The sequence below is a fragment of the Procambarus clarkii genome, chromosome 71 (assembly GCF_040958095.1).
Source record: "Procambarus clarkii isolate CNS0578487 chromosome 71, FALCON_Pclarkii_2.0, whole genome shotgun sequence".
NCBI lineage: Eukaryota > Metazoa > Arthropoda > Malacostraca > Decapoda > Cambaridae > Procambarus > Procambarus clarkii.
In genome coordinates this window covers 12,020,914-12,048,122 of record NC_091220.1, presented here as the reverse complement: position 1 = coordinate 12,048,122, position 27,209 = coordinate 12,020,914, and the positions used below count along the sequence as shown (strand labels likewise).

The 27,209-nt window shown below is 52.8% G+C and overlaps 2 protein-coding genes across 2 annotated transcripts in view; one reads left to right on the top strand and one right to left on the bottom strand.

The window, feature by feature from the left end:
• LOC123745535 (hemocytin) overlaps positions 1-27,209 on the top strand; it is a 316,051-nt gene that overhangs the window by 52,673 nt on the left and 236,169 nt on the right. The gene's annotated exons all lie outside the window — the stretch shown is intronic.
• LOC123745536 (uncharacterized) lies at positions 4,093-27,021 on the bottom strand. Its single transcript, XM_045726145.2, has 6 exons — positions 26,263-27,021; positions 17,578-17,643; positions 14,938-15,086; positions 11,014-11,172; positions 7,221-7,435; positions 4,093-4,451 (listed from the first exon to the last, which is right to left on the bottom strand). Exons 1-6 carry the CDS (start codon positions 26,357-26,359, stop codon positions 4,184-4,186), a joined length of 954 nt encoding a protein of 317 aa, XP_045582101.1. The 5' UTR covers positions 26,360-27,021; the 3' UTR covers positions 4,093-4,183.

Below are 27,209 nucleotides of genomic sequence, written 5' to 3'. Positions count from 1 at the left end.
TGTGTGGAGAGCTGTGCCTCGCACCTCGGGTGATTGGCCTTAAGTCCATCACCAGACCAATAACTGAGCTTCATTATGGTATACTTGACGAGTTACCAGTTCAGGTTGATTTTGGTCCTGATGATCCTGGCCTCTGATAGGTCTCAAACATTGAAGTCTTGCTCCATAATGTTGTTGGTGGGGGGGGGGCGGGGGCGGCGAGCCTGGTCCACCCCCCCCCCCCCCCCCGCCCCGACGCCTGCTGCTGGCGCAATTCGTTCTCGCACTTTCTTTCAGTCAATATTGACTTATTAAATACGTGCATATGTGACATACTAAACATACTAGTTTACCTTGAAAAGCTTCATAGAAAACACCGACCTTACCTAATCTTCTTAGTCTGTTAAGATAAGCATCTTATTGCTTCATAATTACAATTATTACTTAACCTATACCTTTAATAGGTTATCTTGAGGTTATCTTGAGATGATTTCGGGGCTTAAGTGTCCCCGCGGCCCGGTCCTCGACCAGGCCTCCACCCCCAGGAAGCAGCCCGTGACAGCTGACTAACACCCAGGTACCTATTTTACTGCTAGGTAACAGGGGCATAGGGTGAAAGAAACTTTGCCCAGTGTTTCTCGCCGGCGCCTGGGATCGAACCCAGGACCACAGGATCACAAGTCTAGTGTGCTGTCCGCTCAGCCGACCGGCTCCCTTAAGTAAGTAATAATTGTAATTACGAAGCAATGAGACGCTTATCTTAACATACTAAGAAGGTTAGGTAAGGTCGGTGTTTTCTATGAAGCTTTTCAAGGTAAACTAGTATGTTTAGTATGTCACATATGCACGTATTTAATAAGTCAATATTGACTATACGAAATTGCGAGAACGGGTTGGTTGGCGGGGAGGGGCGGGGAGGAGCCTGGTCCACACCCCCCCCCCCCCGACGCCTGCTGTTGGCGGGGACGAGCCTGGTCCACTCACACCCCCCCCCCCCCCGACGCCTGCTGGGGTCACTTCCTGCTCGTTCGTCTTCAATATTGCCAATTAAACACATTACCTACTAACATATTTATTCATTAGCATATACAATGTATTAAACCAAGTGTTTAATTCGTGTATACTATTGTATAGTGTTATCAAGTATTACTGGAGTGTATACTTTAACATTAATCTTTGTTGTCAATGATTTCCAAGTAATTCACACAACAACAAACATGTTGATATTTTAGTCAAAGTTTATTATTGTGGCTCATTTGTCTCTTCCTAATGAAGAACTATTGACCTCATAAATAACATTTATAATAGTGAGTGTTCATGTTCGTGCACATTATAAGGAGAAGGTGAGGTGTGCACGCGGGCGGAGTAAGGGTACAGGACGGGCGGACGGGCGGTGCTCTGGTGTGTGGCGGGCGGGCTCTTCCACGCCCACAGTCTGGCGGGTGTTCTGCAGGAGATACTTTAGAAGCTCATCATGGTTTAGTCGGTAGTGCGTGTTCCTGGGCAGCCCTGAGAGACGGGTTCCATTTCACTGTACACCTTCAGTATTATATTGTCTTATCCGTGTTCACATTTTGTAATGTCTTGTCAAACTTTCCGTGAAAGTTTTCCTGTATCCAGACACCGATTTTGGTGGATCATTGTGGAGCGTGACACCTCTGCTCTTCCTCCCCTGGGTGTTACTAGTGTTCCTGCTGACCCCCAGTAACTGCCGCTGTTACTAGTGTGGCTGCTGACCCCCAGTAACTGCTGCTGTTACTAGTATGGCTGCTGACCCCCAGTAACTGCCGCTGTTACTAGTGTGGCTGCTGACCCCCAGTAACTGCTGCTGTTACTAGTGTGGCTGCTGACCCCCAGTAACTGCCGCTGTTACTAGTGTGGCTGCTGACCCCCAGTAACTGCCGCTGTTACTAGTGTGGCTGCTGACCCCCAGTAACTGCTGCTGTTACTAGTGTGGCTGCTGACCCCCAGTAACTGCCGCTGTTACTAGTATGGCTGCTGACCCCCAGTAACTGCCGCTGTTACTAGTGTGGCTGCTGACCCCCAGTAACTGCCGCTGTTACTAGTGTGGCTGCTGACCCCCAGTAACTGCCGCTGTTACTAGTATGGCTGCTGACCCCCAGTAACTGCCGCTGTTACTAGTGTGGCTGCTGACCCCCAGTAACTGCCGCTGTTACTAGTGTGGCTGCTGACCCCCAGTAACTGCCGCTGTTACTAGTGTGGCTGCTGACCCCCAGTAACTGCCGCTGTTACTAGTATGGCTGCTGACCCCCAGTAACTGCCGCTGTTACTAGTGTGGCTGCTGACCCCCAGTAACTGCCGCTGTTACTAGTGTGGCTGCTGACCCCCAGTAACTGCCGCTGTTACTAGTGTGGCTGCTGACCCCCAGTAACTGCCGCTGTTACTAGTATGGCTGCTGACCCCCAGTAACTGCTGCTGTTACTAGTGTGGCTGCTGACCCCCAGTAACTGCCGCTGTTACTAGTATGGCTGCTGACCCCCAGTAACTGCCGCTGTTACTAGTGTGGCTGCTGACCCCCAGTAACTGCCGCTGTTACTAGTATGGCTGCTGACCCCCAGTAACTGCTGCTGTTACTAGTGTGGCTGCTGACCCCCAGTAACTGCCGCTGTTACTAGTATGGCTGCTGACCCCCAGTAACTGCCGCTGTTACTAGTGTGGCTGCTGACCCCCAGTAACTGCCGCTGTTACTAGTATGGCTGCTGACCCCCAGTAACTGCTGCTGTTACTAGTGTGGCTGCTGACCCCCAGTAACTGCCGCTGTTACTAGTATGGCTGCTGACCCCCAGTAACTGCCGCTGTTACTAGTGTGGCTGCTGACCCCCAGTAACTGCTGCTGTTACTAGTATGGCTGCTGACCCCCAGTAACTGCTGCTGTTACTAGTATGGCTGCTGACCCCCAGTAACTGCCGCTGTTACTAGTATGGCTGCTGACCCCCAGTAACTGCCGCTGTTACTAGTATGGCTGCTGACCCCCAGTAACTGCCGCTGTTACTAGTATGGCTGCTGACCCCCAGTAACTGCTGCTGTTACTAGTATGGCTGCTGACCCCCAGTAACTGCCGCTGTTACTAGTATGGCTGCTGACCCCCAGTAACTGCTGCTGTTACTAGTGTGGCTGCTGACCCCCAGTAACTGCCGCTGTTACTAGTATGGCTGCTGACCCCCAGTAACTGCTGCTGTTACTAGTATGGCTGCTGACCCCCAGTAACTGCCGCTGTTACTAGTATGGCTGCTGACCCCCAGTAACTGCCGCTGTTACTAGTATGGCTGCTGACCCCCAGTAACTGCCGCTGTTACTAGTATGGCTGCTGACCCCCAGTAACTGCTGCTGTTACTAGTATGGCTGCTGACCCCCAGTAACTGCTGCTGTTACTAGTATGGCTGCTGACCCCCAGTAACTGCTGCTGTTACTAGTATGGCTGCTGACCCCCAGTAACTGCTGCTGTTACTAGTGTGGCTGCTGACCCCCAGTAACTGCTGCTGTTACTAGTATGGCTGCTGACCCCCAGTAACTGCTGCTGTTACTAGTATGGCTGCTGACCCCCAGTAACTGCCGCTGTTACTAGTATGGCTGCTGACCCCCAGTAACTGCCGCTGTTACTAGTATGGCTGCTGACCCCCAGTAACTGCCGCAGTTACTAGTATGGCTGCTGACCCCCAGTAACTGCCGCTGTTACTAGTATGGCTGCTGACCCCCAGTAACTGCCGCTGTTACTAGTATGGCTGCTGACCCCCAGTAACTGCCGCTGTTACTAGTGTGGCTGCTGACCCCCAGTAACTGCCGCTGTTACTAGTATGGCTGCTGACCCCCAGTAACTGCCGCTGTTACTAGTGTGGCTGCTGACCCCCAGCAACTGCTGCTGTTACTAGTGTGGCTGCTGACCCCCAGTAACTGCCGCTGTTACTAGTATGGCTGCTGACCCCCAGTAACTGCCGCTGTTACTAGTATGGCTGCACCACTAATATTTGTACTCCTAATGCTACATGATGCACAAGTAAGAGTCAAATACAGGCGATGAGTCACAATAACGTGGCTAAAGTATGTTGACCAGACCACACACTACACGGTGAAGGGACGACGACGTTTCGGTCCGTCCTGGACTTGAGAATGGTCCAGGACGGACCGAAACGTCGTCGTCCCTTCACCTTCTAGTGTGTGGTCTGGTCAACAAGCAAGATTCAAGTTATTGTAAGACACTGAGGATGCGCTTGAGGGTGAGGATTGGTCGTTGAGTGTGTTCGGTCGCCAGGCTTATTATGGACTTGCTCCGGGTCTTGAGTCTGTTCTTCAGCGTTGTTCTCCCGTCGTCCTTGCTGCTGGTGCTGTTAGAGAGGTTGAAGGTGGAGGCGGAGGAGTACCTGAGGGTGGAAGAGGTCCTGGCGCCAGCACCCCTGTGGTACACCAGCCACTGCGTCACGAGGGCGCTGCTTCCCGCCTCCACCCACGACGACCTGGCCAAACGTAACAACATGAAAACAACAATAATGAAGACTGTACCAGAAGTATTGGCCTATAGGAGGCAGAACTTGTTTGTTTACACTCAGACTTTCTGGTACTCTTCTCACCGTCACAAACTCATTTATTATAACCCCATGCCCGTCCCGTGGGTGGTGGTGGACCCCATGGACCCCATGCCCGTCCCGTGGGTGGTGGTGGACCCCATGGACCCCATGCCCGTCCCGTGGGTGGTGGAGGACCCCATGGACCCCATGCCCGTCCCGTGGGTGGTGGAGGACCCCATGGACCCCATGCCCGTCCCGTGGGTGGTGGTGGACCCCATGGACCCCATGCCCGTCCCGTGGGTGGTGGTGGACCCCATGGACCCCATACCCGTCCCGTGGGTGGTGGTGGACCCCATGGACCCCATACCCGTCCCGTGGGTGGTGGTGGACCCCATGGACCCCATGCCCGTCCCGTGGGTGGAGGACCCCATGGACCCCATGCCCGTCCCGTGGGTGGTGGAGGACCCCATGGACCCCATGCCCGTCCCGTGGGTGGTGGTGGACCCCATGCCCGTCCCGTGGGTGGTGGAGGACCCCATGGACCCCATGCCCGTCCCGTGGGTGGTGGAGGACCCCATGGACCCCATGCCCGTCCCGTGGGTGGTGGAGGACCCCATGGACCCCATGCCCGTCCCGTGGGTGGTGGTGGACCCCATGGACCCCATTCCCGTCCCGTGGGTGGTGGACCCCATGGACCCCATGCCCGTCCCGTGGGTGGTGGAGGACCCCATGGACCCCATGCCCGTCCCGTGGGTGGTGGTGGACCCCATGGACCCCATGCCCGTCCCGTGGGTGGTGGAGGACCCCATGGACCCCATGCCCGTCCCGTGGGTGGTGGTGGACCCCATGGACCCCATGCCCGTCCCGTGGGTGGTGGAGGACCCCATGGACCCCATGCCCGTCCCGTGGGTGGTGGTGGACCCCATGGACCCCATGCCCGTCCCGTGGGTGGTGGTGGACCCCATGGACCCCATGCCCGTCCCGTGGGTGGTGGTGGACCCCATGGACCCCATGCCCGTCCCGTGGGTGGTGGAGGACCCCATGGACCCCATGCCCGTCCCGTGGGTGGTGGAGGACCCCATGGACCCCATGCCCGTCCCGTGGGTAGTGGAGGACCCCATGGACCCCATGCCCGTCCCGTGGGTGGTGGAGGACCCCATGGACCCCATGCCCGTCCCGTGGGTGGTGGAGGACCCCATGGACCCCATGCCCGTCCCGTGGGTGGTGGAGGACCCCATGGACCCCATGCCCGTCCCGTGGGTGGTGGAGGACCCCATGGACCCCATGCCCGTCCCGTGGGTGGTGGAGGACCCATGGACCCCATGCCCGTCCCGTGGGTGGTGGAGGACCCCATGGACCCCATGCCCGTCCCGTGGGTGGTGGAGGACCCCATGGACCCCATGCCCGTCCCGTGGGTGGTGGAGGACCCCATGGACCCCATGCCCGTCCCGTGGGTGGTGGAGGACCCCATGGACCCCATGCCCGTCCCGTGGGTGGTGGAGGACCCCATGGACCCCATGCCCGTCCCGTGGGTGGTGGAGGACCCCATGGACCCCATGCCCGTCCCGTGGGTGGTGGAGGACCCCATGGACCCCATGCCCGTCCCGTGGGTGGTGGAGGACCCCATGGACCCCATGCCCGTCCCGTGGGTGGTGGAGGACCCCATGGACCCCATGCCCGTCCCGTGGGTGGTGGAGGACCCCATGGACCCCATGCCCGTCCCGTGGGTGGTGGAGGACCCCATGGACCCCATGCCCGTCCCGTGGGTGGTGGAGGACCCCATGGACCCCATGCCCGTCCCGTGGGTGGTGGAGGACCCCATGGACCCCATGCCCGTCCCGTGGGTGGTGGAGGACCCCATGGACCTCATGCCCGTCCCGTGGGTGGTGGAGGACCCCATGCCCGTCCCGTGGGTGGTGGAGGACCCCATGGACCCCATGCCCGTCCCGTGGGTGGTGGAGGACCCCATGGACCCCATGCCCGTCCCGTGGGTGGTGGAGGACCCCATGGACCCCATGCCCGTCCCGTGGGTGGTGGAGGACCCCATCCTTCACTTAGCTAAGTGTCATTTGTGAAACTAGTTACACAATATTTAATACACACACACACACACACACACACACACACACACACACACACACACACACACACACACACACACACACACACACACACAGCATTAGGAAGCGATGTGGTGGAGGCTGACTCCATACACAGTTTCAAATGTAGATATGATAGAGCCCAGTAGGCTCAGGAACCTGTACACCTGTTGATTGACGGTTGAGAGGCGGGACCAAAGAGCCAGAGCTCAACCCCCGCAAGCACTAATAGGTAAGTACAGCCTTGAGGGCCTCGCGGCTGACTGGACAGCGCTCGGGAGTCGTAGTCATAAGGGTCCGGGTTCGATTCCCCGCCGAGGCGGAAACAATTGGGCAAAGTTTCTTTCACCCTGATGCACCTGTTCACCTAGCAAAAAAAATAGTTACCTGGGAGTTATAGACAGCTGCTACGGGCTGTTTCATGGAGATGTGTGTGTGTGTCTGTGTGTGTGTGTGTGTGTGTGTGTGTGTGTGTGTGTGTGTGTGTGTGTGTGTGTGTGTGTGTGGAGGGGTTAGTGTGTGTGTGTGTGTGGAGGGGTTAGTGTGTGTGTGTGTATGGAGGGAGGTAGTGTGTGTGGAGGAGGGGGGGGGGGGGGGTAGTATATGTGTGTTGACTCACCTGACGGAGGGAAGGTACCCGCTGCGGGTGAGCGTGTTGAGGACCTGGGTGACCGAGGTGTGAGGGGTGACGGAGGAGTCGAGCAAGGGGTACGTGGCATGGGTTGTGTGGACCGGTGCCCCTGGGAACACACTCCTCAGGGCCCAGGCCGGCCCCTGCACCCTCACCTCCCTGGAGCGCTGCGCCGTGTCCCTCACCACCACCAGCGTCGTCCCCTGCCGCAGGAGAAAACATTGTCAGTAGTTATATATATATATATATATATATATATATATATATATATATATATATATATTTATATATATATATTATATATATTTTTTTTTCTTGCTTTGTAACTTATCATTTTTGTTTATAAATTTCGCAAGTATTTACCTACTTAAAATTTTCTTAGACTCATGAGAAAAATGGAATTGTTACACTATGTAGCATTATTTTAGGCATTACCAGGAATCATTTAGCATTTTTTGTATGTGAAAAAATGTGATTAATATGAATAATGGACTTTTAAAATCATTAATTTTTTTGAATTTAATTTTAATTTTGAAGATAAAATGTTGGCAACACTGTAAATATACTGAGTCATTCCTGTGTCTTCATTAGTGTTAGAGGGCGGCCAGGAGTCTTACCTTGTTAGAGGGCGGCCAGGAGTCTCACCTTGTTAGAGGGCGGCCAGGAGTCTCACCTTGTTAGAGGGCGGCCAGGAGTCTCACCGTGTTAGAGGGCGGCCAGGAGTCTCACCTTGTTAGAGGGCGGCCAGGAGTCTTACCTTGTTAGAGGGCGGCCAGGAGTCTCACCTTGTTAGAGGGCGGCCAGGAGTCTCACCGTGTTAGAGGGCGGCCAGGAGTCTCACCTTGTTAGAGGGCGGCCAGGAGTCTCACCGTGTTAGAGGGCGGCCAGGAGTCTCACCTTGTTAGAGGGCGGCCAGGAGTCTTACCTTGTTAGAGGGCGGCCAGGAGTCTCACCTTGTTAGAGGGCGGCCAGGAGTCTTACCTTGTTAGAGGGCGGCCAGGAGTCTCACCTTGTTAGAGGGCGGCCAGGAGTCTCACCTTGTTAGAGGGCGGCCAGGAGTCTCACCTTGTTAGAGGGCGGCCAGGAGTCTTACCTTGTTAGAGGGCGGCCAGGAGTCTCACCTTGTTAGAGGGCGGCCAGGAGTCTTACCTTGTTAGAGGGCGGCCAGGAGTCTCACCTTGTTAGAGGGCGGCCAGGAGTCTCACCTTGTTAGAGGGCGGCCAGGAGTCTTACCTTGTTAGAGGGCGGCCAGGAGTCTTACCTTGTTAGAGGGCGGCCAGGAGTCTTACCTTGTTAGAGGGCGGCCAGGAGTCTTACCTTGTTAGAGGGCGGCCAGGAGTCTCACCTTGTTAGAGGGCGGCCAGGAGTCTTACCTTGTTAGAGGGCGGCCAGGAGTCTTACCTTGTTAGAGGGCGGCCAGGAGTCTCACCTTGTTAGAGGGCGGCCAGGAGTCTTACCTTGTTAGAGTGCGGCCAGGAGTCTCACCTTGTTAGAGGGCGGCCAGGAGTCTTACCTTGTTAGAGGGCGGCCAGGAGTCTTACCTTGTTAGAGGGCGGCCAGGAGTCTCACCTTGTTAGAGGGCGGCCAGGAGTCTTACCTTGTTAGAGGGCGGCCAGGAGTCTCACCTTGTTAGAGGGCGGCCAGGAGTCTCACCTTGTTAGAGGGCGGCCAGGAGTCTTACCTTGTTAGAGGGCGGCCAGGAGTCTCACCTTGTTAGAGGGCGGCCAGGAGTCTCACCTTGTTAGAGGGCGGCCAGGAGTCTCACCTTGTTAGAGGGCGGCCAGGAGTCTTACCTTGTTAGAGGGCGGCCAGGAGTCTCACCTTGTTAGAGGGCGGCCAGGAGTCTTACCTTGTTAGAGGGCGGCCAGGAGTCTCACCTTGTTAGAGGGCGGCCAGGAGTCTCACCTTGTTAGAGGGCGGCCAGGAGTCTCACCTTGTTAGAGGGCTGCCAGGAGTCTCACCTTGTTAGAGGGCGGCCAGGAGTCTCACCTTGTTAGAGGGCGGCCAGGAGTCTTACCGTGTTAGAGGGCGGCCAGGAGTCTCACCTTGTTAGAGGGCGGCCAGGAGTCTCACCTTGTTAGAGGGCGGCCAGGAGTCTCACCTTGTTAGAGGGCGGCCAGGAGTCTCACCTTGTTAGAGGGCGGCCAGGAGTCTCACCTTGTTAGAGGGCGGCCAGGAGTCTCACCTTGTTAGAGGGCGGCCAGGAGTCTCACCTTGTTAGAGGGCGGCCAGGAGTCTTACCGTGTTAGAGGGCGGCCAGGAGTCTCACCTTGTTAGAGGGCAGCCAGGAGTCTCACCTTGTTAGAGGGCGGCCAGGAGTCTTACCTTGTTAGAGGGATGCCAGGAGTCTCACCTTGTTAGAGGGCGGCCAGGAGTCTTACCTTGTTAGAGGGCGGCCAGGAGTCTCACCTTGTTAGAGGGCGGCCAGGGGTCTTACCTTGTTAGAGGGCGGCCAGGAGTCTCACCTTGTTAGAGGGCGGCCAGGAGTCTTACCTTGTTAGAGGGCGGCCAGGAGTCTCACCTTGTTAGAGGGCGGCCAGGAGTCTTACCTTGTTAGAGGGCGGCCAGGAGTCTTACCTTGTTAGAGGGCGGCCAGGAGTCTCACCGTGTTAGAGGGCGGCCAGGAGTCTCACCTTGTTAGAGGGCGGCCAGGAGTCTCACCGTGTTAGAGGGCGGCCAGGAGTCTTACCTTGTTAGAGGGCGGCCAGGAGTCTCACCGTGTTAGAGGGCGGCCAGGAGTCTTACCTTGTTAGAGGGCGGCCAGGAGTCTCACCGTGTTAGAGGGCGGCCAGGAGTCTCACCTTGTTAGAGGGCGGCCAGGAGTCTCACCGTGTTAGAGGGCGGCCAGGAGTCTTACCTTGTTAGAGGGCGGCCAGGAGTCTCACCGTGTTAGAGGGCGGCCAGGAGTCTCACCTTGTTAGAGGGCGGCCAGGAGTCTCACCTTGTTAGAGGGCGGCCAGGAGTCGTACCGTGTTAGAGGGCGGCCAGGAGTCTCACCTTGTTAGAGGGCGGCCAGGAGTCTCACCTTGTTAGAGGGCGGCCAGGAGTCTTACCGTGTTAGAGGGCGGCCAGGAGTCTCACCTTGTTAGAGGGCGGCCAGGAGTCTCACCTTGTTAGAGGGCGGCCAGGAGTCTCACCTTGTTAGAGGGCGGCCAGGAGTCTCACCTTGTTAGAGGGCGGCCAGGAGTCTTACCTTGTTAGAGGGATGCCAGGAGTCTCACCTTGTTAGAGGGCGGCCAGGAGTCTCACCTTGTTAGAGGGCGGCCAGGAGTCTCACCTTGTTAGAGGGCGGCCAGGAGTCTTACCTTGTTAGAGGGATGCCAGGAGTCTCACCTTGTTAGAGGGCGGCCAGGAGTCTTACCTTGTTAGAGGGATGCCAGGAGTCTCACCTTGTTAGAGGGCGGCCAGGAGTCTTACCTTGTTAGAGGGATGCCAGGAGTCTCACCTTGTTAGAGGGCGGCCAGGAGTCTCACCTTGTTAGAGGGCGGCCAGGAGTCTCACCTTGTTAGAGGGCGGCCAGGAGTCTTACCTTGTTAGAGGGATGCCAGGAGTCTCACCTTGTTAGAGGGCGGCCAGGAGTCTCACCTTGTTAGAGGGATGCCAGGAGTCTCACCTTGTTAGAGGGCGGCCAGGAGTCTCACCTTGTTAGAGGGCGGCCAGGAGTCTCACCTTGTTAGAGGGCGGCCAGGAGTCTCACCTTGTTAGAGGGCGGCCAGGAGTCTCACCTTGTTAGAGGGCGGCCAGGAGTCTCACCTTGTTAGAGGGCGGCCAGGAGTCTTACCTTGTTAGAGGGCGGGTGGTAGACAGTGGAGGTGGGTGTGTGGTGAGGGAGGAGGAGACGAGTGAGGAGGCTGGTGAGGGAGAGTCGTGGTGGAGGCCGGGTGTTGACTTGGAGGGTGTGGCCATCTCCAGCCACAGTGTGCCGGCGACCCCCGCCGCTCTGTAGGAGTCCACATACACCTTAACAACTCCTCTACTACAAGCCCAGGAGGCAAGCACATCAGGCTATAAAGGGAATTAATATAAGACACCTTCATAATGTTTTAAAAGTAGACATGACAAAAACTAACATGTAGGTAGTCCATAAGATAAGACAACCAACAGTTGGAAAGGCGGGACGCAGGAGCTGAAGCTGGGTCGTGCAACCTTCGTAAGAGGAAGCAGAAACGATGTCAAAGTTTCTTAAGTGAGTTGTAAGTGTGCGAGACATGAGCGAACACAACACGAAACCCAGCACTATATAAGTTTATGTATGTTCTTGAGACGCGTTCATACATTCATTCTCAAGTTCTCAGTAACTGTGTTCACACTACTGCGATCCGTTGTGTGCGTACCTAGACAGAGCGACCATGTCCCCCCAGGAAATGGCTCTCCTCAACATTCTTCTGAAATTATTACATTCAGAAGGTCACAGTAATCTTGTGGCAAGAGCAAGGAAAATGGTCGGAGATGACAGGAATAATGATACTCTCTACTTTGAGGTTAGTTTGAGTTGATTTCGGGACTTAGCGACCCCTGTGGCCCGGTCATCGACCAGCCCTCCTCGTTGCTGGACTGGTCAACCAGGCTGTTGGACGCGGCTGCTTGCAGCCTGACGTATGAGTTACAGCCTGGTTGATCAGGTATCCTTTGGAGGTGTTTGTCAAGTTCTCTCTTGAACACTGTGAGGGGTCGGCCAGTTATGTCCCTTATGTGTAGTGGAAGCGTGTTGAACAGTCTCGGGCCTCTGATGTTGATAGTTCTCTCTTGAACACTGTGAGGGGTCGGCCAGTTATGTCCCTTATGTGTAGTGGAAGCGTGTTGAACAGTCTCGGGCCTCTGATGTTGATAGTTCTCTCTTGAACACTGTGAGGGGTCGGCCAGTTATGTCCCTTATGTGTAGTGGAAGCGTGTTGAACAGTCTCGGGCCTCTGATGTTGATAGTTCTCTCTTGAACACTGTGAGGGGTCGGCCAGTTATGCCCCTTATGTGTAGTGGAAGCGTGTTGAACAGTCTCGGGCCTCTGATGTTGATAGTTCTCTCTTGAACACTGTGAGGGGTCGGCCAGTTATGTCCCTTATGTGTAGTGGAAGCGTGTTGAACAGTCTCGGGCCTCTGATGTTGATAGAGTTCTCTCTCAGAGTACCTGTTGCACCTCTGCTCTTCAACGGGGGCATTCTGCACATCCTGCCATGCCTTCTGGTCTCATGTGATGTTATTTCTGTGTGCAGGTTTGGGATCAACCCCTCTACTATTTTCTACGTGTAAATTATTATGTATCTCTCCCACCTGCGCTCAAGAGAATACAGATTTAGGCTCTTTAGTCGGTCGAAATAGTTTAGATGTTTTACTGAGTGGATTCTAGCAGTAAAGGATCTCTGCACGCTCTCCAGGTCAGCAATTTCTCCAGCTTTGAAAGGTGCTGTCATTGTGCAGCAGTACTCCACTCTAGAGAGCACAAGCGTCTTGAAAAGTATCATCATCGGTATAGCATCTCTTAGTGTGAAAAGTTCTTGTTATCCAACCTGACATTTTTCTTGCAGTTGTGACGGCAACTTTATTGTGTTCTTTAAAGGTAAGGTCTTCCGACATGAGTACACCCAGATCCTTTACATTGCCTTTTCGTTCTGTTATGATTTGACTGAGTTTTGTACGTGGTTTCCGTTTTTATATTTTCATTTTTTTCCGTAGCGCATGAGCTGGAACTTAACTTCGTTAAACACCATATTATTTTCTGTAGCCCATAGAAAGACTTGATTTATGTCTGATTGGAGGTTTGCCGTGTCCTCTATGTTGTCTACTCTCATAAAGATCCTAGTGTCATCTGCAAAGGATGATACAGTGCTATGGATTGTGTCGTTGTCTATGTCCGATATGAGGATGAGAAAAAGTACTGCATCAGCAGGGAAGCGGAACACATCAGTGAAAATAAACAGCAATAAACAAAAGCATTGGCCGTTAAAATGAGAACTCAAGACATCAGACTGGCAATACAAGGACAAGAAATTGAGTGGGTTACCTCCTTTCAATACCTAGGAGTCATAATAGACAGCCAGTTGAAATTCACTCAAGAAATTGAATATCTTCAGCAACGCTGTAAAGCCAGAAACTCAGCTTTGCGCTCCCTGACCAGTCTTAGAGATGGTGCATCTCTACCAGTACTCAAAATGTACTACGTTCAAGCAGTTAGGTCACTCATTGACTATGCTGCTCCTGCTCTTACATCCCTCAGTGATAACCAGTGGCAGAAACTGGAAGTGTCTCAAAATGATGCCCTCAGAACAATGCTGGGAGCTCCTATATGGACGCGTCGACAGAATCTATCAATGGAAACCAACTTACCAGCCTCAGGAAACAGGACCAAACAAAGACTAGCCACCATAACAGCAGAACTTGTTGGAACCACCACCAGACTGTCAGTCAAAGATAGCATACACAGTTCACTTCACAGAAACCTTCAATATAGAACAAGTGCATGGACGGATAATCTAGTGAATATTCTAGAGAAAGTGGACTTGAAATGGACCATTAAAAACAAAGGAGAAGATAGACCATATCAACACTTTCGGCAGCCATGTTATACTACCAACCATGAAGCTTACTGGAGCATGAATAGTGGCTGCTCAACATTACAAACATAATTATATGCCCTGAAAGAGGCCATATATTATACAGTTCAGAATAATTTACATGCTGTTATTCATGCCGACTCTAAATCTTCGCTCCAGGTATTATTATCCAGCCAGCACAGAGGTAATATACAACTCATCACAGAATCCTACATATAGGAAAAGAAGCCCACAATCTAGGTCTGTCAATCACCCTAAATTGGATACCAAGTCACATTGGCATAGATGGTAATGAAAAGGCAGACTCACTAGCAAAAACTGCCGCTGCTCTACCTGTTGTACAGGTTCAAATACCTCCAAGTTTTTCACAGATGAAGGAGCAAATCAAGAAGAAAATATTCTCAACTATCAAAAGTCGCCACAGAGCCAAAGTAGCGGAAGGAAGATCCACTGCGATATGGTACGAACAAGCCACTGGTTACTCTTTCAAGCCTGACAAAAAGATATCCAGAGACATTGCAGTAGCCATACACAGACTCAGACTTGGTTACAAGTGCTGCTGGGAGGTAATGAACCCAATAGTTAAAGAGTGTCACATCTGTGGAACAGAAGCAGAGGCGCCACTATTGCATCACTTACTGGAATGTGAAGCTACTGAAGCCCTGCGCATCAAACTCAACATTAATCCAACGACAGAAGCTGCATTAGATGCAAATTCCACAGCGACTACAATGGTTAACAAAGCAGTTGAAGAATGGGACACACTAGTGAACATTCTGCATCTACATCCGCCACCAAGATAATGTTATTAAAACTACAACCAGTGCGCTAAAACAGAAGCGAAAAAGAACAGGGGAAGAGGAGGAAACCCCACCTCCATTTAAAACTTTGACCCAAATATCACAGCAACAAGGTTATCGCGAATAACCGAACTCAATTACGGGCTCACCATAGTCCGTGCTACATGAACATTTCCTTCTGAGTAGCTAAATCTAAAACAGCAACAACAACATCTTGAGATGGGTAAAACAATATTGGGAGCGAGAAGTTAGTGGCGGAGTTGATGAAGGCTAATGATACAAGACTTGCACTCTCCGGTGTGTTGTGGCTCCACACCTCATGACATAATGACGTGTAGTGCAGACGGAGGCACTCACCGAGGCACGCTGGAGGGTCTTGGGCAGGCAGCCTTTGAGTGCGTGAGGGCGGGCGTGCAGGAGGTCGTCCACCAGGTCCAGTTGGGTGAGTTCGTGGAGCAGACGCGTGACCATCACCTGGCCCTCGTGTGCCGGGTACAGCATGTCTCCTGTAGTGTACACGCTCTATTACACACCGCCTCCCTCTAACACCTCTCACGGCCCAGTCATCATGCCCCTGCCACCTCTTGACTCCCTTAATCGTCATCCATCATCTAACACGTCCTACACACACACACACACACACACACACACACACACACACACACACACACACACACACACACACACACACACACACACACACACACACAAACACACACACACACACACACACACACACACACAAACATATAACATTTTGACTATCTCGAATTGTTTGAAAGTGGTATGTGTAGAGGTCAAGTGCTGTGCTCAGACCATTCATGCCACACAAGTCCTGGAGTGACTTACTTCAGTTGTCATTTATTATTCCCCCCATACCCATCCCGTGGGTGATGGTGGACCCCATACCCATCCCGTGGGTGATGGTGGACCCCATACCCATCCCGTGGGTGATGGTGGACCCCATACCCATCCCGTGGGTGATGGTGGACCCCATACCCATCCCGTGGGTGATGGTGGACCCCATACCCATCCCGTGGGTGATGGTGGACCCCATATCCATCCCGGGGGTGGTGGTGGACCCCATACCCATCCCGTGGGTGGTGGTGGACCCCATACCCATCCCGTGGGAGGTGGTGGACCCCATATCCATCCCGTGGGTGGTGGTGGACCCCATACCCATCCCGGGGGTGGTGGTGGACCCCATACCCATCCCGGGGGTGGTGATGGACCCCATACCCATCCCGTGGGTGGTGGTGGACCCCATACCCATCCCGTGGGTGGTGGTGGACCCCATCCTTCACTTAGCTAAGTAACAATTTTCTGAAATTAGTTACAGTTTTTAATACATAAGTGCATGAATACATAAATACATACACACATACATATATCACACATTAATGGTACTATCCTATGGCCAGGTAGTGGGCCAGGTAGTGGGCCAGGTAGGGGAAGACTCACCTGTGGCCAGGTAGTGGGCCAGGTAGTGGGCCAGGTAGTGGGCCAGGTAGTGGGCCAGGTAGTGGGCCAGGTAGTGGGCCAGGTAGTGGGTCAGGTAGTGGGCCAGGTAGTGGGCCAGGTAGTGGGCCAGGTAGTGGGCCAGGTAGTGGGCCAGGTAGTGGGCCAGGTAGGGGAAGACTCACCTATGGCCAGGTAGTGGGCCAGGTAGGGGAAGACTCACCTGTGGCCAGGTAGTGGGCCAGGTAGAGGGAGACTCACCTGTGGCCAGGTAGTGGGCCAGGTAGAGGGAGACTCACCTGTGGCCAGGTAGTGGGCCAGGTAGAGGAAGACTCACCTGTGGCCAGGTAGTGGGCCAGGTAGAGGAAGACTCACCTGTGGCCAGGTAGTGGGCCAGGTAGGGGAAGACTCACCTGTGGCCAGGTAGTGGGCCAGGTAGAGGAAGACTCGCCTGTGGCCAGGTAGTGGGTCAGGTAGGGGAAGACTCACCTGTGGCCAGGTAGTGGGTCAGGTAGTGGGCCAGGTAGTGGGTCAGGTAGTGGGCCAGGTAGTGGGCCAGGTAGGGGAAGACTCACCTGTGGCCAGGTAGTGGGCCAGGTAAGGGAAGACTCACCTGTGGCCAGGTAGTGGGCCAGGTAGGGGAAGACTCACCTGTGGCCAGGTAGTGGGTCAGGTAGTGGGCCAGGTAGTGGGCCAGGTAGGGGAAGACTCACCTGTGGCCAGGTAGTGGGCCAGGTAGGGGAAGACTCACCTGTGGCCAGGTAGTGGGTCAGGTAGTGGGCCAGGTAGTGGGCCAGGTAGGGGAAGACTCACCTGTGGCCAGGTAGTGGGCCAGGTAAGGGAAGACTCACCTGTGGCCAGGTAGTGGGCCAGGTAGGGGAAGACTCACCTGTGGCCAGGTAGTGGGCCAGGTAGTGGGCCAGGTAGTGGGCCAGGTAGGGGAAGACTCACCTGTGGCCAGGTAGTGGGCCAGGTAGTGGGCCAGGTAGTGGGCCAGGTAGGGGAAGACTCACCTGTGGCCAGGTAGTGGGCCAGGTAAGGGAAGACTCACCTGTGGCCAGGTAGTGGGCCAGGTAGTGGGCCAGGTAGGGGAAGACTCACCTGTGGCCAGGTAGTGGGCCAGGTAGGGGAAGACTCACCTGTGGCCAGGTAGTGGGCCAGGTAGTGGGCCAGGTAGTGGGCCAGGTAGGGGAAGACTCACCTGTGGCCAGGTAGTGGGCCAGGTAGGGGAAGACTCACCTGTGGCCAGGTAGTGGGCCAGGTAGTAGGCCAGGTAGTGGGCCAGGTAGGGGAAGACTCACCTGTGGCCAGGTAGTGGGCCAGGTAGGGGAAGACTCACCTGTGGCCAGGTAGTGGGCCAGGTAGTAGGCCAGGTAGTGGGCCAGGTAGGGGAAGACTCACCTGTGGCCAGGTAGTGGGCCAGGTAGGGGAAGACTCACCTGTGGCCAGGTAGTGGGCCAGGTAGTAGGCCAGGTAGTGGGCCAGGTAGGGGAAGACTCACCTGTGGCCAGGTAGTGGGCCAGGTAGGGGAAGACTCACCTGTGGCCAGGTAGTGGGCCAGGTAGGGGAAGACTCGACCGTCTCTACCGCCGCCATTGTCCACAACTGTAAATAAACATATTGTAGTCATCTTGGTGCACACTGTTATTGTCAATATGTTGTTAGTGAAGACTGTGGGGGCCGGGAGGCAGAGGGTGAGGGAGGCTCTCCTCCGGTGTCCCAACACAGCTCTCACATGTAGGGCATATGTAAATATGTGTATTTATGTATTTACGTATGTAGCTTAGCCTAGCATTTTAAAAGCACTACAATCACCTTCTGTGGTTGATTGTTCAATAAATATCCTGAACTATATGTTTAACACATCTCTCACCCTGTCCATGGAGGACAGAAGAAAATGTATATATGGTGGTTAGCATTGTTAATGTCTGGCCACGTCTGTGGTAGACAATAGTAATAATAATAAACAGCTCTCACAGGCGCCCTAAGCCGGACACTTTCCCCGGGAGAGAGTAGCTGATAAGGAGTAACTGAAGAAGATAATAAGGAACAACTGGAGCACAACCTGTACTAAACTGAATCATTGGAAAGTGGGAGGTGTATGTGTGGTAATTATGAGGAGAAAGCACTAGGTCAGAACCACTGTGTAGCTCTTGGGAGGGATATGAGGACTAGGAGCTGGGATAGGACGGAGGGAAGGGACGGTGTCTAAACACTTGGAACATCGGGGATCGAACGCCTTCTCTGTATCCTTCGAAATCTTCGCTGTACCGAACAATGAACTTGTTCAGAGGTTCCGGAGCATGTTTGGCTCTGTCGTACCTATGATTGAAAGTAAGTGTGTGTGTGTGGAGCCTCGAGTGTGTGGGGTGAGTGTGGAGTCCTTGAGTGTGTGTGTGTGGTTGGGTGTGGAGACCCAAGAGTGTGCAGAACTGTGGGAGTGTGTTTAGGCAAGTTTGGAGCCTATATTTCCTTATTACGTGATATCCTCCTGGGAAAATTACATTTTCTATAATACCTGACAGTTTCGTTTTCAGCATTGCTATAATGTGTGGTTGTTCTTGTGGCACTCTTTCCTCTCACCGCCCCGTACCCCGACTCTGCCAGTCCCCGCCCCCTCCCAGCGTCACTACCAGCAGGCTGTATGGCCTCCGTCAGGGCCAGTGTTGTAAATACTGGTGTTGCTCCCAGGGCCAGTGTTGTAAACACTGGTGTTGCTCCCAGGGCCAGTGTTGTAAACACTGGAGCTGCTCCCAGGGCCAGTGTTGTAAACACTGGAGCTGCTCCCAGGGCCAGTGTTGTAAACACTGGAGCTGCTCCCAGGGCCAGTGTTGTAAACACTGGAGCTGCTCCCAGGGCCAGTGTTGTAAACACTGGAGCTGCTCCCAGGGCCAGTGTTGTAAACACTGGAGCTGCTCCCAGGGCCAGTGTTGTAAACACTGGAGCTGCTCCCAGGGCCAGTGTTGTAAACACTGGAGCTGCTCCCAGGGCCAGTGTTGTAAACACTGGAGCTGCTCCCAGGGCCAGTGTTGTAAACACTGGAGCTGCTCCCAGGGCCAGTGTTGTAAACACTGGAGCTGCTCCCAGGGCCAGTGTTGTAAACACTGGAGCTGCTCCCAGGGCCAGTGTTGTAAACACTGGAGCTGCTCCCAGGGCCAGTGTTTACAACACTGGCCCTGGGAGTAACACTGGTGGTCAGGGACCAGCACCACAAGATGCTGCAACAATGCTTTACTTGTCTCCTCATGAAGCTGGTGAGGCAACATGGCGGTGATGGGCAGGCGGAGTGCGGCTACACGGCGCCCGTGTCCTCCTCCACCTGCACCAGGGCACGTAGGCCTGTACCAGCGGCATGGAGGCCTGTACCAGCGGCATGGAGGCCTGTACCAGCGGCACGGAGGCCTGTACCAGCGGCACGGAGGCCTGTACCAGCGGCATGGAGGCCTGTACCAGCGGCACGGAGGCCTGTACCAGCGGCACGGAGGCCTGTACCAGCGGCACAGAGGCCTGTACCAGGACACTACAGCACCTGGAGGTGTGTGGTGTGTGGTGTGAGTGAATGAGGCGAGGCAACTGGAGGGTCCAGCCGTGTGAGACACAGTTATATCACCATAACGGTGCACATAATCTTGGTCACTGTCAACACCTCATCACCCACAACACATCCTCCTCATAACATACTTGACCTAACACTGACGACCATCTACGTCAACGTGACAGACAAACACAAAGTAGAATTTGGTTCTGTTCATTTTATAGTCCGGAAAAAATAAAGCTAAAACCATACTTAAATAATCTTAGGCCTAATATAGCATATATATGTACTATATTAGGCCTCAGTGTGTATTAGGCCTAAGGTGGATAGGCTTTACGAGCAAGAAAATATAAAACTTTTCTGCTTTGTTCAAATTCAGTAATACAAGAGTGTATCGTTAACTGGTCCATCACGTCTATATTTGTACCATCGACCACAGCGTTACTATAAGTACTTAAGATATACTTACTAAATACACTACTTACTCAAGTATTTTAGTAAGTGTTTAGTAGGATGGGCTGATATCTGACGACCAATCAACCTATACTAGGCTCGTCCAATCGGCGGTCGTCATCATTTTAATTCGTCCATTTTAACGCATTCGTTCCATTTTAACACGCATTCGTCCATTTTAACGTACTGCGTGTTCTAAATTTGTACGCCATAGACGCAGTTAGAACACAGAGTCGTCTGATCCTATCATGAAATCATTGCAAGAGTTCTATAACCACAAGCACTGAACTACAGACCAGTGTCCCTAACCTGCATACCATGCAAGCTGATGGAGAAGATTGTGCGAAGAAAGCTAGTGGAACATCTGGAGCGAAAGAACTTTGTAACACAGCATCAACATGGGTTCAGGGATGGCAAGTCTTGCATCACAGGGTTAATTGAATTTCACGACCAGGCAACAAAAATCAGGTAAGAAAGAGAGGGATGGCCAGACTGCATATTTTTGAAGTGCCAGAAAGCCTTTGATACAGTACCACGCCAGAGACCAGTGCAAAAGTTGGAGATGCAGGCTGGAGTGAAGGGGAAGGTACTCCACTGGATAAGAGAGTACCTGAGCAAAAGGAGACAGCGAGTCACTGTGAGGGGTGAGGTCTCAGACCGGCGAGACGTCACAAGTGGAGTCCCACAGGGTTCAGTCCTTGGACCATACTGTTTCTGATATATGTAAATGATCTCCCAGAGGGTATAGAATCATTCATCTCATTGTTTGCTGATGATGCAATAATTATGAGGAGGATTAAGATGGAGGAAGACAATATGAGGCTACAAGATGACCTAGACAAACTGAATGAATGGTCCAACAAATGGCTGCTAAAGTTCGACCTGAGTAAATGTAAGGTGATGAAACTAGGCAGTGGAAACAGGAGGCCAGACACTGGATACCGACTGGGAGATGAAGTCCTTCATGAAACGGACAGAGAGAAAGATCTAGGAGTTGATATCACACCAAACCTGTCTCCTGAAGCCCACATAAAAAGAATAACATCTGTGGCGTATGCAAGGCTGGCTAACATCAGAACTGCCTTCAGGACCCTGTGTAACGAATCATTCAGAACCTTGTATTCCACATATGTAAGACCAATCCTGGAGTATGCGGCCCCAGCTTGGAGCCCCGTACCTTGTCATGTACAAGACAAAGCTGGAAAAAGTTCAGAGGTATGCCACTAGGCTAGTCCCAGAACTAAGAGGGATGAGTTACGAGGAAAGGCTGCAGGAAATGCACCTCACATCGCTGAAAGACAGAAGAGTAAGGGGGAGACATGATTACTACCTACAAAATTCTCAGAGGAATTGACAAGGTAGATAAAGATAAACTGTTTAACATTGGCGGCACGCGAACAAGGGGACACAGGTGGAAACTGAGTACCCAAATGAGCCACAGGGACATTAGAAAGAACTTTCTCAGTGTCAGAGTAGTTAACAGATGGAATGCATTAGGCAGTGATGTGGTGGAGGCTGAGTCCATACACAGTTCCAAATGTAGATATGATAGAGCCCCGTAGGCTCAGGAACCTGTACACCAGTTGATTGACAGTTGAGAGGCGGGACCAAAGAGCCAGAGCTCAACCCCCGCAAGCACACCTAGGTGAGTACAAGCCTAGCAGGAGCGGCACAAATTATTGTAGCAGCGTGCGTGTACTACACGCTGCTACAGTGTCCAGACACCCGCCAGCAATTATGCAAAGTCTTCCAGACACCAAATACTACTTCCGTGTGACTCAACACGCAGCCAACACGCCTCTAACCCAACATGAATAGTCACCAAGTTATATCACAAAGTTTGGGTGAGCCTGGGAGAGTTTGGGTGAGCCTGGGAGAGTTTGGGTGAGTGTGGGAGAGTTTGGGTGAGTGTGGGAGAGTTTGGGTGAGCGTGGGAGAGTTTGGGTGAGTGTGGGAGAGTTTGGGTGAGTGTGGGAGAGTTTGGGTGAGCGTGGGAGAGTTTGGGTGAGTGTGGGAGAGTTTGGGTGAGCGTGGGAGAGTTTGGGTGAGCGTGGGAGAGTTTGGGTGAGCGTGAGAGAGTTTGGGTGAGCGTGGGAGAGTTTGGGTGAGCGTGGGAGAGTTTGGGTGAGCGTGGGAGAGTTTGGGTGAGCGTGGGAGAGTTTGGGTGAGCGTGGGAGAGTTTGGGTGAGCGTGGGAGAGTTTGGGTGAGCGTGGGAGAGTTTGGGTGAGCGTGGGAGAGTTTGGGTGAGCGTGGGAGAGTTTGGGTGAGCGTGGGAGAGTTTGGGTGAGTGTGGGAGAGTTTGGGTGAGCGTGGGAGAGTTTGGGTGAGCGTGGGAGAGTTTGGGTGAGCGTGGGAGAGTTTGGGTGAGCGTGGGAGAGTTTGGGTGAGTGTGGGAGAGTTTGGGTGAGTGTGGGAGAGTTTGGGTGAGCGTGGGAGAGTTTGGGTGAGCGTGGGAGAGTTTGGGTGAGCGTGGAATTAAGCCATTAGAGATAAACCGCTGGTTTTCGCCAAATATTTCAGTGTCGTAACGTCCAAATACTAATAACAAAAGCAAGTACTTCTTACCCCTTTGTTCTCTCTCTCTCTCTCTCTCTCTCTCTCTCTCTCTCTCTCTCTGTGACACATTGAGGCACACTTTTGTCCTCTTTTTGCGCGCCCTTATTGTGTCGCAGTGAAAGTTTTGTCCTGTCAACAATGGCAGACACTTCCGTACGCGGGTAAATATGTCTTACTTTGTTGTGTGAGGAGGTGCGCACGCGCGCCTGGTCCCGCGCCCAGCACCTGGCTATAGCACGCCACCGCTGGGTCAGCAAGACAGCGTGTTGTCACCACCTGCGGTCTCGTGTCACGTAACGTCCTCCTGGCCACCAGCTGATGTTGACACGGTCAAGAGTCACCAAACATTTACGGAACCTATACATCTTCCTCCAATCATGGCGGCTTTGCTAACATTTATTATATTGTATAAGAGCTCCAGGAGACTATACTAGGTTCTTTATAGCAATAATAAACTTTGGTTTATGAAGTTTCAAAACGGCTAAGCTGTCAAGTACATGTAAACAAAGTTGGCATCATTATGGAAAGATGCAGTGGTTTCGTAAGTGGTTACACAAATGCTTTCAGAGTGGTGGAGGAGGAGCTCCTTCTCCTCTCCTTCTCCTCTCCTGCTCCTACTCCTACTACGCCTCCTGCTACTCCTGCTACTACTCCTTCTCTCCTGCTCCTACTACTCCTCCTCCTTCTCCTGCTCCTCCACCACGTCTTCTTGTTCTCATTATTATTAGTATTAATAAGTAACGGTAATGTCTTCTCCCAGACATAATAACACAGTATAAACCCCCACAATTGTCTAATTTGTGAAATTGATGGACAGAATTACCGGCCGTGGTTCACACTCACTCTCCTGAGTGAAGGTGTGAGTGTGTGGTGACCACCAGTCTTACACCTCAACCACTCAACCACTTAAAAAGATAAGACGTTGATCAGTAAGTCTGGTCCCAGCCACACACTCACACCTGGACCAACCACTCAGGTGAGTGAGGCTGTAATTCTTTACATCAGGTTCACACTTTACTCAAGTGTAGGGTTTTATCCTATTAGTATTAGTAGTATTTTAATTGTTATCATAGTTTCATTGTTTATGTTTCCTTGCGCCGCGCGTGTTGCTCTTGTTTGTTATTATTGTCTACCACACACGTGGCCACATGTTTACAATGCTAACCACCATATATACATTTTCTTCTGTCCTCCATGGACAGGGTGAGAGATCTGTTAAAGATAAAGTTCAGGGATTATTGAACAATCAACTACAGAAGGTGATTGTAGTTCTTTTAAAATGCTAAGCTAAATATATACGTAAACACATACATACAGACTTACGTCTGTCCTTCATAACAGTGTTCGAGGAATCTTTTACAGTGTCATTAATGTGCGTTTACAAAGGTGAAATGTATTCTGACCAGTTTACACATATCCTGTATATATATATAATATAAAGACCCTGCATGGGCGCCTGGGGTAAATGTGTACTTCAGTTCCTAAAGGAGGGGGGTGAGGAACTCATTACAAAAACTAAAGAGCGGCCAGTTTCCTGTTCCAGCGCCTCAGTGTCGCGATCCAGAGGTGGAATACTTGCTGTATCTTGAGCACACGCCTCACCGAACAGCTGAATAAGGTCTAAGAATAGTGACTGTTGCTCTCCTGCTTTGACAGGGTAAGACAGGCTCTATAGAAACTAGCGTGATATTAAGCACTTAACCACTGAAGGTGATTAAGGTGCTTTTATAAGCTCAGGTTATATAGTTATACATCACATTGTATAATTAATGTATTACATGATCAATCTTGGGTACAAGTCCAATATATCATCAAGTGTTCCAGTATTCATATAGTAGGTACAGAGTTGAGCATACTTGAGCCCAGGAGGGCGAAAGTCAGTCAATATGGCTGACTATGGTGGTGGGAGACGGGCCATGGGAGACGGGCCACGGGAGATGGGCCATGGGAGACGGGCCATGGGAGACGGGCCATGGGAGACGGGCCATGGGAGACGGGCCATGGGAGACGGGCCATGGGAGACGGGCCATGGGAGACGGGCCATGGGAGACGGGCCACGGGAGACGGGCCACGGGAGACGGGCCATGGGAGACGGGCCACGGGAGACGGGCCATGGGAGACGGGCCATGGGAGACGGGCCATGGGAGACGGGCCATGGGAGACGGGCCATGGGAGACGGGCCATGGGAGACGGGCCATGGGAGACGGGCCATGGGAGACGGGCCATGGGAGACGGGCCATGGGAGACGGGCCATGGGAGACGGGCCATGGGAGACGGGCCATGGGAGACGGGCCATGGGAGACGGGCCATGGGAGACGGGCCATGGGAGACGGGCCACGGGAGACGGGCCATGGGAGACGGGCCATGGGAGACGGGCCATGGGAGACGGGCCATGGGAGACGGGCCATGGGAGACGGGCCATGGGAGACGGGCCATGGGAGCACAACATAATAAGAGTCAGTAGGGAGGGGTAAGGGAAGGTAATACTGGAAGATAAACGTGAAGTCTCTCTCCCCGTGTGTTCTCCCAGAGTAATGAAGCCTCATATATCAAGTGAGGGAATCTCACACGGGTTCGTTGCACATCTCTCATCTTGTCTGTCATTTGTGATTGATGGCGCATATATGTGTGCACTTATAGGCTTATACTGTGCTCATATATACATGGCACTGTGCCACCAGCGGGTACTGAGGACGGTGTCACCTACTGGTTACTATAAGACTGTGAAGGTGGCAATGGGTCCTTAAGGTCTTTAACTTGATGATAGTCGTCTCACTTACGACCCTTGCACCAACGCTACGACCTCTTCCCGCCTATACTAACTTCCTACTCATAATACTCTTCACTCACACCTCACTCATCGTGAGTAACACCTCACTCATGTCACCTGATCAACATGACCTCTTTACTCACCAATTTGTGCGGGCAAGATCGAGGTTTTAGCTCTTGGGCCCCGTCTTTCCAACCGCCGGGTGTACAATGTACATGTCTTCCTATTTATTTTATGTCACATATTCTAGGCCAACTATTGAACATCGGCATGATGCAACCCACAACAGCTGTCTAACTCCCACGTACCCAGGAGAACACACGCATAAACTGTAAGGAAATATTCCCCAAACGTTTCTGTCCTGCCGCGGGGATCGAACCAGCGATCCTTGGTTGTGCTTACGCCCACTTGTGTGTGGGTGTAATTACCTTAGTTAACATGGGAGCTACGCTCGTGGTGTCCCGTCTTCCCAGTACTCTTTGTCGTATATGCTGTGTGTGTGTGTTTACTAGTTGTGTTTTTACGGGGGTTGAGCTTTGCTCTTTCGGCCCGCCTCTCAACTGTCAATCAACTGTTTACTAACTACACTAACTACTTTTTTTTTTTTTTTTCACACCACACACACACACACACCCCAGGAAGCAGCCCGTGACAGCTGACTAACTCCCAGGTACCTATTTACTGCTAGGTAACAGGGGCACTTAGGGTGAAAGAAACTTTGCCCATTTGTTTCTGCCTCGTGCGGGAATCGAACCCGCGCCACAGAATTACGAGTCCTGCGCGCTGTCCACCAGGCTACGAGGCCCCTGTGTGTGTGTGTGTGTGTGTGTGTGTGTGTGTGTGTGTGTGTGTGTGTGTGTGTGTGTGTGTGTGTGTGTGTGTGTGTGTGTGTGTGTGTGTACAAGTTACCTCGTGTGCGTATGGCGTGGTGTGCGTGGGGTGGGCAGCTGTACATAACATGATGTACTCCGCCCACCTCACACTCGATCCTTCCCTCCTGCACCATGTTGGGGCCCTCGTGTTGTGGCCCTCTTGTTGGGGCCCTCTTGCTGTGGCCCTCTTGTTGGGGCCTCTTGCTGTGGCCCTCTTGTTGGGGCCTCTTGTTGTGGCCCTCTTGCTGTGGCCCTCTTGCTGGGGCCCTCTTGTTGTGGCCCACTTGCTGGGGCCTCTGGGGGCTCCTCTCCACCTTCAGCGGCCTTTCAACCTTCTAGGAGTCTGAGGTTATTCTCAGGAGTTGGCAGTTGTTGATGGGAGACAGCGGAGGCCTCACCTGCCGTCGGTGTGTCTGCCTTAGTGTCTGCCGGCCCTCCTACACTGTTATCTGCCTCTAAATCACTTCCTTAAACTTCATAAGTTCTCTTATCTTTGTCACAAGTCATTGTATTCCTTAATATTTTCATTATAACCCGAGTTTCCAGTAGCGTTTCGAATTAGAACATGTAGAGTGGACATGAACTTTATATTACATTTATCCTGAATATATGTCCTGTTCCCACACGACTAGTGGTTGGTCCTCGAGTGTCACAACCGTCGCTGACGGAGCCTCGCACAACTCTGCCCTCCACGCTACTCTGCTTCCTCCATACAGGGAGCGCTCACTTCCAGGACCGTGAGGTTTAGTGTGCAACCCTTCCCGCCACTAGGGCTCCCCAGGTGCGTGAGAGTGAGTGCTCGCGGCATCCATCACATGGATGACACAACTGGTGTAACCTTGTAAGCCACGCCTGGTTCATCCTCCAGGTGGCTGACATGGATGACACAACTGGTGTAACCTTGTAAGCCCATCAACCCGTCTTCGACTCAAGTCCATTCCATCCAGCGGTCGACCCCACAGACGCGTTCATAAATGTTTACAT